Source organism: Pollicipes pollicipes, unplaced genomic scaffold, assembly GCF_011947565.3.
Source record: "Pollicipes pollicipes isolate AB1234 unplaced genomic scaffold, Ppol_2.1 Scaffold_4219;HRSCAF=4965_pilon_pilon_pilon, whole genome shotgun sequence".
NCBI classification, from domain to species: Eukaryota; Metazoa; Arthropoda; class Thecostraca; order Pollicipedomorpha; family Pollicipedidae; genus Pollicipes; species Pollicipes pollicipes.
The window spans coordinates 21,894,690-21,906,788 of record NW_023596448.1 but is presented as its reverse complement, the minus strand read 5'-3'; the positions used below and the strand labels follow the sequence as shown (position 1 = coordinate 21,906,788).

Genomic DNA, 12,099 nt, shown 5'->3' with positions numbered 1-12,099 from the left:
ATGGCACGTAAGGTCTGTCGTCACGTGACCTGTCACTGGCAACTGATACAGCCAGGATTAGACGTGACGTGTGCTTAACGACTATGGGACCCCCGGCTACTGGTTGGCTGTGCTTGGAAACTCGACGTTGCATAACAGCTGAGAAGCCCATGGAACGGCGCGTGCCAGTGGTGCAGTCTGCTCCAGACACTGGGAGAGGCAGTGTCTCACGCGGCTGGACCAGCTCTAGACGCGCGCGAGAGGAATGCCGCGTTCTGCCGGCATCCGGTGGTGGCCGGCTTTCTCGGCGCTGGTCTGCCTCGCAGGCTGCGGTGGCGACCGCTACACGGCCGGCACCCTGCGGCAGTACCTCCAGGAGGTGGTCAACGAGGCGCTGGAGTTTCACTGCGGGAGTCTGAAGCAGCCGGAGAGTAAACCCAGTGTCTCTCAGTGCGGCTGCCCTGAGGGTTTCAAGTGGTGCGCTGGACACTGCTACAAACTGCAAGAGGCGTTCATGACGCACGACCAAGCTGAGGCCAGCTGTGTACAGACCAACTCACACCTGGCGGTGCCACGCAGTCGTGAAGAGAACCTGTGCGTCGCCGTCATGGCCAGTGAAGAGAACAAGTGGCTGGGCATCAACGATCGGTATAGCGAAGGCTTATTTGTCGATTGGGAAGGTCGTCCACTGACGGGAGAGCACTTCAGGGCGTGGGCCGGTGGCCAGCCCGACGACGCATCCGATGAAGAAGATTGTGTGGAGATTTTGGGATCGAAGTCGAGTGAACACCTCATATACGGCAAGTGGAACGACAGAAAATGCACCGACAACAATCCTTCAGTGTGCCAACTGGCGTAGGCAAAGCATTCAATGCGGCCGATTGAAGTCTGGAAAGGTTTGTGGTTTCATGTACTTACTTCCGTCTTTGCTCCTTTAGCCGATCCAGTCCACCTATTTACGCGCTGCCACTGTAATAAAAGCAGATATAAAATACGACCAACTGATGTTTTTGTCGTACAACCGAGATTGTTGGAGCAGAACCCAAAGATTGTTCAAAACCGAACATTCTCCATGCAAAATCCGCTCAGAACTCGAAGGGGTCTCTGGCATGATGTGTCAAAAAACGGATTTTTCTTGTCAGTTGCACAGAATGATTGAGTCGAGGTGCTCCTAGGCTCACTCTCCGTTTCACGCACTCGGAGGACCCCGAGTACGAAATCTCAGCATGGGTCTGCAATTCACGGTGTCGACCGTACACCTCTGACCGCGTCACGTGCCACTCCAGTAAGAGGCAAGACTGCAGGTGAGAGAGCTTTTCTGCTTCGCTCAGACCCCGATGCTCGTGCACCAGTGCATTTAACAGTGAGCGCCAACGAGGTCACCGCAGTGGCGAGCCGTCAAAGTTTTCGAGCTTGAGCTTCGGCCGCCGAGCCGAGCCATGCGCCGAGCCATGTGCCGAGCCATGTGCCGGGAAATGTGCCGAGCCATGTGCCGGGACATGTGCCGGGTCATATGCCGAGCCATGTGCCGGGACATGTGCCGGGCCATATGCCGAGCCATGTGCCGAGCCATGCGCTGAGCCATTTGCCGAGCCATGTACCGAGCCATGTGCCGGGACATGTGCTGAGCCATGTGCCGGGACATGTGCTGAGTCATGTGCCGAGCCATGTGCCGAGCCATGTGCCGAGTTATGCGCCGAGCCATGGGCTATGCGGACGGTTCGATCGCTTCGGTAGGTTCTGAGAACTGAGTTGTCTGTAAGCAAGAATTTCGGACATAGGGTCCACACATTTTCAACTGCAAAAGGGAATCAGGTTTGGCGCATTCAAAAGTGAAGGTTTCACAGCTGTCGGCGCTGTAGGCTTTGAAATCTAAGTGGTCTGCTATTACATGAAATTTTCTCTTCGCGCTTTTGAGGTGTTTGACCTCAGGCCAAGTCTCGCCATTGCGATCTCATGATTCTCCTCATTGCATGAAATCGATTGGTGAAGGTTTCAAAGCAATCGGACGAGCCATTTCGGAAAACGAGCGTGTCAACTCCATGTGCCGGTTTCTTTAGACCCTGTCACGACTGGGTGCCCCTTGGACAATTGGCCGGTACCAAGCGTGTGATCGCACGGGTCATGTGTTACACGTCCACATGCTGGCAAGATGTTTCGATGGCTTCCATGTTTTGTGTCAGATGTCGGCACCTAGGACACGGAGCGATCTGGAAGCAGCGTGCTTCGATGAGAAATCGAACGGACAATCACTAGTACAAATTGTGGTATCGCACGTGCCCGTGTCACAAGACCGCAAGCTACCAAGGCGAACTGCTGCAATTGTGATGCTTTTTCACGTTATGCGCCATATCCCGGCGCCCAGGGTAGCTAGAGTGGCGAATCCAACTGCAAAGCCTACACCAAACCATTATCCATGCTTGAGGATAAGCGTAGCGAAGCAAGCGTGCAAACGCTCGTACGAACCAAATGAAGTGAAATCTCACGAAGATACGGTTAGGACGGGTGGTCGACCGTTTCCCAACGGCTTCTTCCGACCACTGCACGGCACGTTCTTGGACGGGGACATACTGCAGTATGTTCGTAAAAACAAAATGTTGGCCTGGGTCATTTTAGGTCAGCGATCGACTCTGACCTTTCAAAAGTCAATGGTACATGTCTGTTGCGATCCCTGTCATCAATAAATTCGAAATGAGCACCAGAAACTGCCCCATACACCAAGCTCTCGAATAAAAAACATATTAGTTTTGACCTCGGTCTGACCTTCACATCTTACCACCGATCAATGGGATGGGTTGGAATGATGAATTCACTTGGTTTACTGCCTCATAAATTATTTCAGATGTGTATTGCTTTGCCTAACACCCCGGTTTCGCATCACGTTGGATGATTGCTCATAAATGCCCTTTGCTGACATCCATAACCTGATGTTGACCTGTCAAAGGCCAGTGACATTGCAAGGTACATCTAGCTTTTTACATCACCACTACATAATTACCTACAGCTATGAAAAGTTGGCGCATGGGCGCTGCATGACCTATAGCAGTCGATGCGCCCTAAAACCCCAAATCAAATCAAGAAAAGTTGGCGCGACTACCCCGCACCGTTCGGAAAGCATTCTGAAAACCTTCAGAGAGTCAATTTGACCCCCACCCGAGGGCGCGTTAAGCGTCTCTTTCGGTACTGGTTTCTGTCACGACCGCCAGAGCCAGGCATCGTCGTAGCTCTTGCTCTGTCCGCTGCGTCCCGTCGCTGACGCTGACACGACTCTGTCGACGCTGCGTCTCCTTCGCGGACGCCGTCCCGTCGCTGACGCTGGCATGACTCTGTCGGCGCTGCGTCTCCTTCGCGGACGCCGTCCCGTCGCTGACGCTGGCATGACTCTGTCGGCGCTGCGTCTCCTTCTCGGACGCCGTCCCGTCGCTGACGCTAACACGACTCTGTCGGCGCTGCGTCACCTTCGCGGACGCCGTCCCGTCGCTGACGCTGGCACGACACTGTCGGCGCTGCGACTCCTTCGCGGACGCCGTCCCGTCGCTGACGCTGACACGACTCTGTCGGCGCTGCGTCTCCTTCTCGGACGCCGTCCCGTCGCTGACGCTGACACGGCTCTGTCGACGCTGCGTCTCCTTCGCGGACGCCGTCCCGTCGCTGACGCTGACACGGCTCTGTCGACGCTGCGTCTCCTTCGCGGACGCCGTCCCGTCGCTGACGCTGACACGGCTCTGTCGACGCTGCGTCTCCTTCTCGGACGCCGTCCCGTCGCTGACGCTGGCACGACACTGTCGGCGCTGCGTCTCCTTCGCGGACGCCGTCCCGTCGCTGACGCTGACACGACCCTGTCGACGCTGCGTCTCCTTCTCGGACGCCGTCCCGTCGCTGACGCTGACACGGCTCTGTCGACGCTGCGTCTCCTTCTCGGACGCCGTCCCGTCGCTGACGCTGACACGGCTCTGTCGACGCTGCGTCTCCTTCGCGGACGCCGTCCCGTCGCTGACGCTGACAAGACTCTGTCGGCGCTGCGTTTCCTTCTCGGACGCCGTCCCGTCGCTGACGCTGACACGACTCTGTCGACGCTGCGTCTCCTTCTCGGACGCCGTCCCGTCGCTGACGCTGACACGACTCTGTCGGCGCTGCGTTTCCTTCTCGGACGCCGTCCCGTCGCTGACGCTGACACGGCTCTGTCGACGCTGCGTCTCCTTCTCGGACGCCGTCCCGGCGCGAACGACGCCGGGCTGACATCCTGCGTCTCCTGGTGGCGGTCTGTCCCCGTCCAAGAACGTGCCGCGCAGTGGTCGGGGGAAGCCGTTGGGAAACGGTCGACCACCCGTCCTAACCGTGTCTTTGTGAGATTGTACTTCATTTGGTTCGTACAAGCGTTTGCACGCTTGCTTCGCCACGCTTATCCCCAAGCATGGATAATGGTTTGGTGTAGGCTTTGCAGTTGGATTCGCCACTCTAGCTACCCTGGGCGCCGGGATATGGCGCATAACGTGAAAAAACGTCAAAATTGCAACAATTTGTCTTGGTAGCTTGTGTTCTTGTGACACGGGCAGGTGCGATACCACAATTTGTACCAGTGATTGTCCATTCGATTTCTCATCGAAGCACGCTACTTCCAAATCGCTCCGTGTCCTAGGTGCCGATATCTGACACAAAACATGGAAGCCATCGAAACATCTTGCCAGCATGTGAACGCGTAACACATGACCCGTGCGATCACACGCTTGGTACCGACCAATTATCCAAGGGGCTCCCAGTCGTGACAGGGTCTAAAGAAACCGGCACATGGAGTTGACACGCTCGTTTTCCGAAATGGCTCGTCCGATTGCTTTGAAACCTTCACCAATCGATTTCATGCAATGAGGAGAATCATGAGATCGCAATGGCGAGACTTGGCCTGAGGTCAAACACCTCAAAAGCGCGAAGAGAAAATTTCATGTAATAGCAGACCACTTAGATTTCAAAGCCTACAGCGCCGACAGCTGTGAAACCTTCACTTTTGAATGCGCCAAACCTGATTCCCTTTTGCAGTTGAAAATGTGTGGACCCTATGTCCGAAATTCTTGCTTACAGACAACTCAGTTCTCAGAACCTACCGAAACGATTGAACCGTCCGCACAGCACGTGGCTCGGCACATGTCTCGGTACATGGCCCAGCGCATGGCTCGGCGCATGACTCGGCACATGTCTCGGTACATGGCCCAGCACATGGCTCGGCGCATGACTCGGCACATGGCTCGGCACATGGCTCGGCACATGGCTCGGCGCATGACTCGGCACATGGCTCGGCACATAGCTCGGCACATGGCCCGGCACATGGCTCGGCGCACGGCTCGGCTCGGCGGCCGAAGCTCAAGCTCGAAAACTTTGACGGCTTCCCGCTACAGTGACCTCGTTGGCGCTCGCTGTTAAATGCACTGGTGCACAAGCATCGGGTCTGAGCGAAGCAGAAAAGCTTTCTGATCTGCTTGCTTGTCTCACTGGAGAGGCATGTGGCGCGGCTAGACGTGTACGGTTGACACCGTGAACTGCAGACCCATGCTGAGATTACAGACTCGGGGTCCTCCGAGTGTGGGAAACGGGTAGTGAGCCCAGAAACATCTCGACTCAATCATTCTGTGAGAATGACGAGAAAGTTTTCCATTTTTTGACACATTTTACCAGTAAGCCCTCATCGGATTCTGAGCAGTTGTTATAAGAACTGCTCGGTTTCCAGCCATGCTCAACTCCTGCTCCGACAATCTCGGTTGCATAACATAAGATCAGCTGGTACCATTTTACATCCGCTTTTATTTCAGTGACAGTATATAAATAGGTCAACCCGACCGGTTCAGAAAGCGAAGACGGAAATAAACACATCAAATCACAAACCTTTTCAGATTTCAGTCGGTCGCATTGGATACTTTGCCTACGCCAGTTGGCACACTGAAGGATTGTTGACGGTGCATTTTCTGTCGTTCCACTTGGCGTATATGACATGTTCACTCGATTTCGATCCCCACATCTCCACACAATCTTCTCCATCAAAAGCGTTGTCGGGCTGGCCACGGGCCCATGCGGTGAAGGGATCTCCCGACAGTGGATGACCTTCCCAATCGACAAATGAACCTTCGTTATCCCGATCGTTGATGCCCAGCCAGATGTTCTGTTCACTGGCCATAACGGCGACGCACAGGTTCTCTTCACGACTGCGTGGCACCGCCAGGTGTGAGTTGATCTGTACACAGCTGGCCTCAGCTTGGTCGTACGTCATGAACGCCTCTTGCCGTTTGTAGCAGTGCCCAGCGCACCACTTGAAGCCGGCAGGGCAGCTGCACTGAAAGGCACTGGATCCACCCCCTGACTGCTTCAGACTCTCGCAGTGAACATTCAGCGCCTCGTTGACCACCTCCTTGAGGTACTGCCGCAGGGTGCCGGCCGTGTAGAGGTCACCACCGCAGCCTGCGAGGCAGACCAGCGCCGAGAAGGCCGGCCACCACCGGACGCCGGCAGAACGCGGCATCCCTCTCGCGCGCGTCTGGAGCTGGTCCAGCCGCGTGAGACACTGCCTCTCCCACTGTCTGGAGCAGACTGCACCATTGGCATGCGCCGCTCCATGAACCTCCCAGCTGTCCCGCAACGTGGATATTCCAGGGACAGCCAACCAGTAGCCGGAGATATACTAACCACACATCCCGTGACGTCCTTCATGAATCAGTTGCCAATGCGAGATTACGTGGCGACAGTGCTTATGTTCCATGCCCTCGTGTTAAGTTGGGAAGTGAGAACTTTAACTCCGAGGGAAGCAGCCTATGTCAAATCCAAAGTTCCAATGCTCATAGAAGTTATGTCAAGGAGGGTGTACAAAATTAAACACTACCAAACGTACTTGTGCTTCTTGATTGTTTTGTGCTGATTTGCTCGAGCCAAAAAGTTTGGGAGTTCAGATAAAGAAGAAGCTACTCGCCTCAAATATTGGACGCCCCCCCTCCCCCCCCCCAGACATCCTGTTTCTAAGCACGAGTGAACTTTAAGTTTTTCTAGAGCGGGACGGACAGCTGTCCTCGCTGTGCGATCATATTTAACGCACCGCTATGCTAGATATTCAAGAGTGCTACTGCTATCGACAATACTTTGAGAATGCGACCGTTATCCCATTTAACTTCAAGCTATAGGCAACATGGACGGAATACAGAGGACTTGGGAAAATGAGAGATTCCTTGGAAAAGGGGAGAATGTGCAGCAAATTGTCGCGCGCACAACGCAAAACATATGTTGTTGTGTTCAAGCCATTTCAGTGGGCGAAGAGGCCGGCTTACGAAATTACGTTTTGGTGTCAAATATGCATATATATGTCAGTAGTAATAGCCTTATTCCTCGCACAAAAACCGAGAGAGTGGAGAAATAGACTGGTTCTCCTGGTTTTTCCCCGAGGAATCAGTTTATTTCTGCCGTCTTATATATGTGAATAATGCTACTCGCAAATGCACTGAACAACTCAAATATGCATAGTTAAATTTTGGTATCTTAATACGTTTCGGGAAATCAGTAGCTGATGCGTTCCAGGAACTAAAGATTAAACTCGGCAGCATGGCTCATAACAGCACCACTGTTTCATTTATGTTCATCAACTCTTGAAAAGAAGCGAGCCAGAGACCCACTCTCATACGTAATCTTGGCTTTTATTCGATTGGCAAAATGGGAGCAATCTATTAGGCATTTGGTCACCTTGACCTTGACCTTGAAGGGCGAAAGCTCAGTCTTTAAATGGCAGACGAAAAGACAAAGAGTACAGCAAAGTGACCTGCTGAGACGTTAAGATACATGATGGACAGCTATTTTGTCCGTAACAACCACCATAGGCCATGGCTCATGTTAGCCTCGTTCAGGGCGAAATTCTGGCTGCACCATTTAAAAGGAATGTTTCACATTTGGAGATACTGAAGCAAGCATCAGATATGATGAAACAAGCTCACTTATAACCATTGGCATACTTTTTAAGGAGAAAAGACTGCTCTAGACAATACATATTTCTGCTTAGCAAACAAGCTGCTGGATGCGTCAAGGTTCGATTACGTCATCGTACCTAACTCAACACGGTACATCACAAGACGGTACATCACGCCAGTTATTCTGGTGTCTGCAGAGCAGCCGGAGCGGACGTCCAGCTGTTGCCTGTGGGCGCGCTTCCCGCCGCGGTGGAAACAGCAAGCGATAGTGAGACGAGTCACGGTGCAGCGATCTGCACGTTGTGGTGTAATGACTCAGAGCGGTCAGGATGTACCTATTTTGACAAACTGAACTTGCACACCATTCTCAGTAGACAAGTCGATCACTGGAAGGACAAGGTAGGTAGAGGCTAGTGGCCGGGCGGGTTACCAGCGAATAGCGCGTGGAATACGTGCTATAATAGCGTGTATTCGTGTATAATGAATATACGTGCAGAATAGCGCGACCGACGCTTCAACGTATGTAGAAAGTTGATATACGGATAAAAGGTCATGTTCTCTCCGTGTCTTGGCGTTATGAGTTTGGAGTTCTCATGTTGAAAATGATCGACCTTCATGGTACTAGGGGTGAGGAGCGATGTTATCAAGAGGGTATTGGATATGATGAGGAAACCCGACGATTTGAGCCTATGCTTACCGGTAGATTTCTTCACAAAAATAGATGAACACCGCCTCAATAGTTTTTTTCAACCCTGAGTACACCGCACAAAGTGTGTTACTTCCACTCCTCACAACCTTGATGTAGTACACTAGGTGGAAAATATACCGGTGAACCGAATTTAAATAATTCCGTCCCGAAGCCTACCTAGCCTGAAATCTAGCCCCTCTCGACAGCTCAGTTCGTTAGAGCGTCTCCGTTCCGATTCTCCCACTGGTGGTGGGGTGGGTTCGAGTCGCTTCAAGCGCTCGTTATTTGACCCTGACCGGGACAGCCCGCCACCCGTGGCAGCGGCCGCGCCAGCGGTCGGGTGACGTCAGAGGGCATTGTTGACCGATCCGAGCATTGCGGCACGTTAAGGACTCACCATAAATGTGTTGTTAACCTGAATTTTGCTATCGGATGGTGCGGTCATGGATCACGCAACAAGCGCTTCTTAGCGTCGACGCCCACCCCAGAGATGTATGCAGTTCAAAAGTTTCGGATGCAGCTTTTTCGGGGCTATCAGGGCTAATTATCACTCAATGAAACCAGGGCTGCCTGCATCATAAGGCGTTAAAATTTGGCACGCACCATGGCTACGAAGAAAGCAGCACTTACATCCCAAATACGCAGAAAAGTGCATATATCTTCTGATCCCCAGTTGTGTGGACACGTGATATGAAAATATCCCTTCTTTTCCGCGAAAAAAAGACGCCCGGAACCCCGAGTGAGGCCTCTCGACTGTGGCGTAAGTTCTCGGTTTGACAAACGAGCGAGCGGTATCGGGTCAGTGATGATGTGGCCGGTAATCAACTGTCGGAGGGTTCTCTGGAATTTAAGGGAGGCATGTGCCCCTGTGCTCCCCCCCCCCCCGCCTCCGCTACTGAGTGTGGACCACTCCCTTTAAGATACTTGATTTTTGTGTTCAAAATTTGACGGCTTCTGGTAACGCTATGCTTGAAAACACGTGTACTATGTAGCTCAATTGTGGCGGTTTTGTGTTGCATTCGACACTATATATCGCACGCATGTGAAGTCCAAGCGGTGGGTGGCCGCATGCTTCACAGGGCAGCGACAGGGTCAAGCAGGCTACATAAGCTCCGATGTCTGCCATGTTTTCCTGAAATCTGTCGGACAGCAGCGGCAGGCTAACGGATGGACAGTGCTGTCCAGCAACAGCATGAACAATCACAACTGCACACAAGATTCGGCAGGAGATAGTGTTGTTTGAACCATAGCATATATCCGAATTTTTTGCATTTTGCTGTGCTCTGCTGCCTCATAAGGCTGCTTAATGCCGTATTTTCAACACACCCAAAGCATAACTGACCATAGTTTCAAAAGTAGCTACTAAAAAGTTGTCTGAATAAGGTGCCTTTCTAATGAGGCCAAAAGGTAAGTATTGGTTGAGGACACTGATGCGTCGGCTGTGGCTTTGGCTAGGCTGAGGCTTCTTTTGGTCTAGCACAAAATAATGCCCTATACGACAAGTCAGCACTTGGCACTCTTGGTAAGACTGGGACCGGCGGATACCATGCAGTTTGAACTAGAAGTATTCATTGGGTCACATCCGTTCTGCAAAGTCACGTCCATGCAGAAGGGTACGACAGTACTTAATGATTTTTCTCCAAATGTTCGCTCATGCCCTTTTCACTCGGCAACTAGCACCCCTAAATCGAAAGTGCTCGTTACAAGCTATGCAAGAGTTTGCATGAAAACAAGAATAAGTTTAGCATAAGCATTGACCTTTACGACGTGTAAGGTGCCTTTAAAATTGCACAGGGTTGTCTCAATATGAGTGATAAATTGCGCAGTTCAAGTGACACAAAATGTGTAAGTATTTTTACCAATTTTTTGTAAGCACACAAATTTCACGTTTATGCGTTGTTTCCATGTCCGTTTTTCGACGTATGTAAACAGTACATGGCCGGATCAATCATTGGCATTTAGCGAAATCCTGTTTATGTGTAAGCGTGCTCGAGCGCATCACTTATGACGATTGACGGATCTTACGTAGACAGTGAAGAGGTTTGAAAGTTGGTACATCTCTGCCGTTTCCGTGCCGTACAGTATAGTATTTATGAGATCGTGATCAAAAATATGTTTTGGCGTACCGTGCGAGTTTCCGTCAAGTTGCGTCAAACGTCATGTGTCGAGCCTCAGCTGCAAATGCTAGGCAGAAAGCCTATCTTGCGCATGAAAATGTTGAACCGCCATGTTTTTGACTTCGTGGTTCCAAAGGTCGTTGTAGTTTAGACGGCACTAGTTACGACAAAGCAGGTATGAAACCGGGCTCGAACGACATTTGCGGTTCTCATGCAGTCAGCACAGGGACATTTCGTTTCACGCAATGATTATTCAGCATTGCATCCATATCGAAACGTGACTTTTCGTGACAGAACCGTCGCCTCTCTGGTGATTCGTGGGAGGACCTCAGCAAGGAGCTGCGCCACTCGCTGAATCGGTTCAGTTCCCCGTCGTTCCTGCACTCTCTGCCGAATTCGACGAGCCCCAACCATGTGGACCAAGAGGACTCGATCACCATCCCGGCCCCGCAGCAGAGGGCTCCCGTGTCGACTCCGCCGCGCAATTTCTCGGAAGTGATCATCACCACGACCCACTGCCACGACATCTGTGTGGGCCCGGATGAAACTCAGCTTCCCAATCCACCAACAGAGGCGCCGGACGGCACCGAGTACGAGCAGGACCGACCAGCGCTGGTCTACGACGGCTGGGACCAGACGATCCCGAATCGAATCGAGGTCAAGTATATCCCCATGTCACTGCAGTGGTTTCAGGGACGCTTCCACGACCGGACCGAAATGGTCGGCAGCTTCAAGAAGGACTGCCGCTCGTGGCTGTGGAAGAACAAGCCGGCGCAACTCTACGCCTTCACCGGTGACGTGGTGGACACACCGCTCATCACCGAGCTGGCGCCGCAGGAGCACGCGCTCTCGCCCATCTGCGAGGGCGAACGGGAACCCGGACAGTACTATAATGATCTGGAAATTCCGAGCGAATGACGGACCCACGGGACGCAGGTGGACTACATATCCTTCGCATTCGTGAAGTGCCAACAGTGTTCTTTCGCTCGGCTCGCAAGATAATGAGCTGATGAGCGATTGTTTCTTTTGTATATATCGGATATTGGCTGAATTTGTCCGAGTTTCGTGTCGAGAAGGTTGAGTCTTTTGCATCGATTTCATATTATATATAGGCGATCCCTTATTCGCGTTTGAAGTCGCTAGACTTGGGCACTTGTGGCTTGATAATGTGAGACACGGTGTGATGTGTTTTCCGATTTCTAATCACATTCAAGAGACTTCTCTCGACAGCCTCGGACACCAGTACGCCTAACACCTTCCGTAACTATGTGTCGTCACGCTGGTGCCTATGAGAATAAATATGGTGGCATTAACTGATCGCTAAACGATTTCCTCTTCCCGACAGCTCATTTGGTTAGAGCGCCTCTCTTCCGATCCACCCGCC

At 52.2% G+C, this 12,099-nt stretch overlaps 2 protein-coding genes across 2 annotated transcripts; both read left to right on the top strand.

Annotated features, from left to right (window-relative positions):
- LOC119095005 (mannose-binding protein C-like) lies at positions 1–838 on the top strand. The gene is made up of 2 exons (XM_037217913.1): positions 1–12; positions 347–838. The coding sequence occupies exons 1-2, from the start codon at positions 1–3 to the stop codon at positions 836–838; spliced, it is 504 nt and encodes a 167-aa protein (XP_037073808.1).
- Positions 839–10,355: 9,517 nt separating this feature from the next.
- On the top strand, positions 10,356–12,032 carry LOC119095994 (uncharacterized). The gene is made up of 2 exons (XM_037218863.1): positions 10,356–10,443; positions 11,010–12,032. The coding sequence occupies exons 1-2, from the start codon at positions 10,405–10,407 to the stop codon at positions 11,631–11,633; spliced, it is 663 nt and encodes a 220-aa protein (XP_037074758.1). The 5' UTR covers positions 10,356–10,404; the 3' UTR covers positions 11,634–12,032.
- Positions 12,033–12,099: the final 67 nt, after the last annotated feature.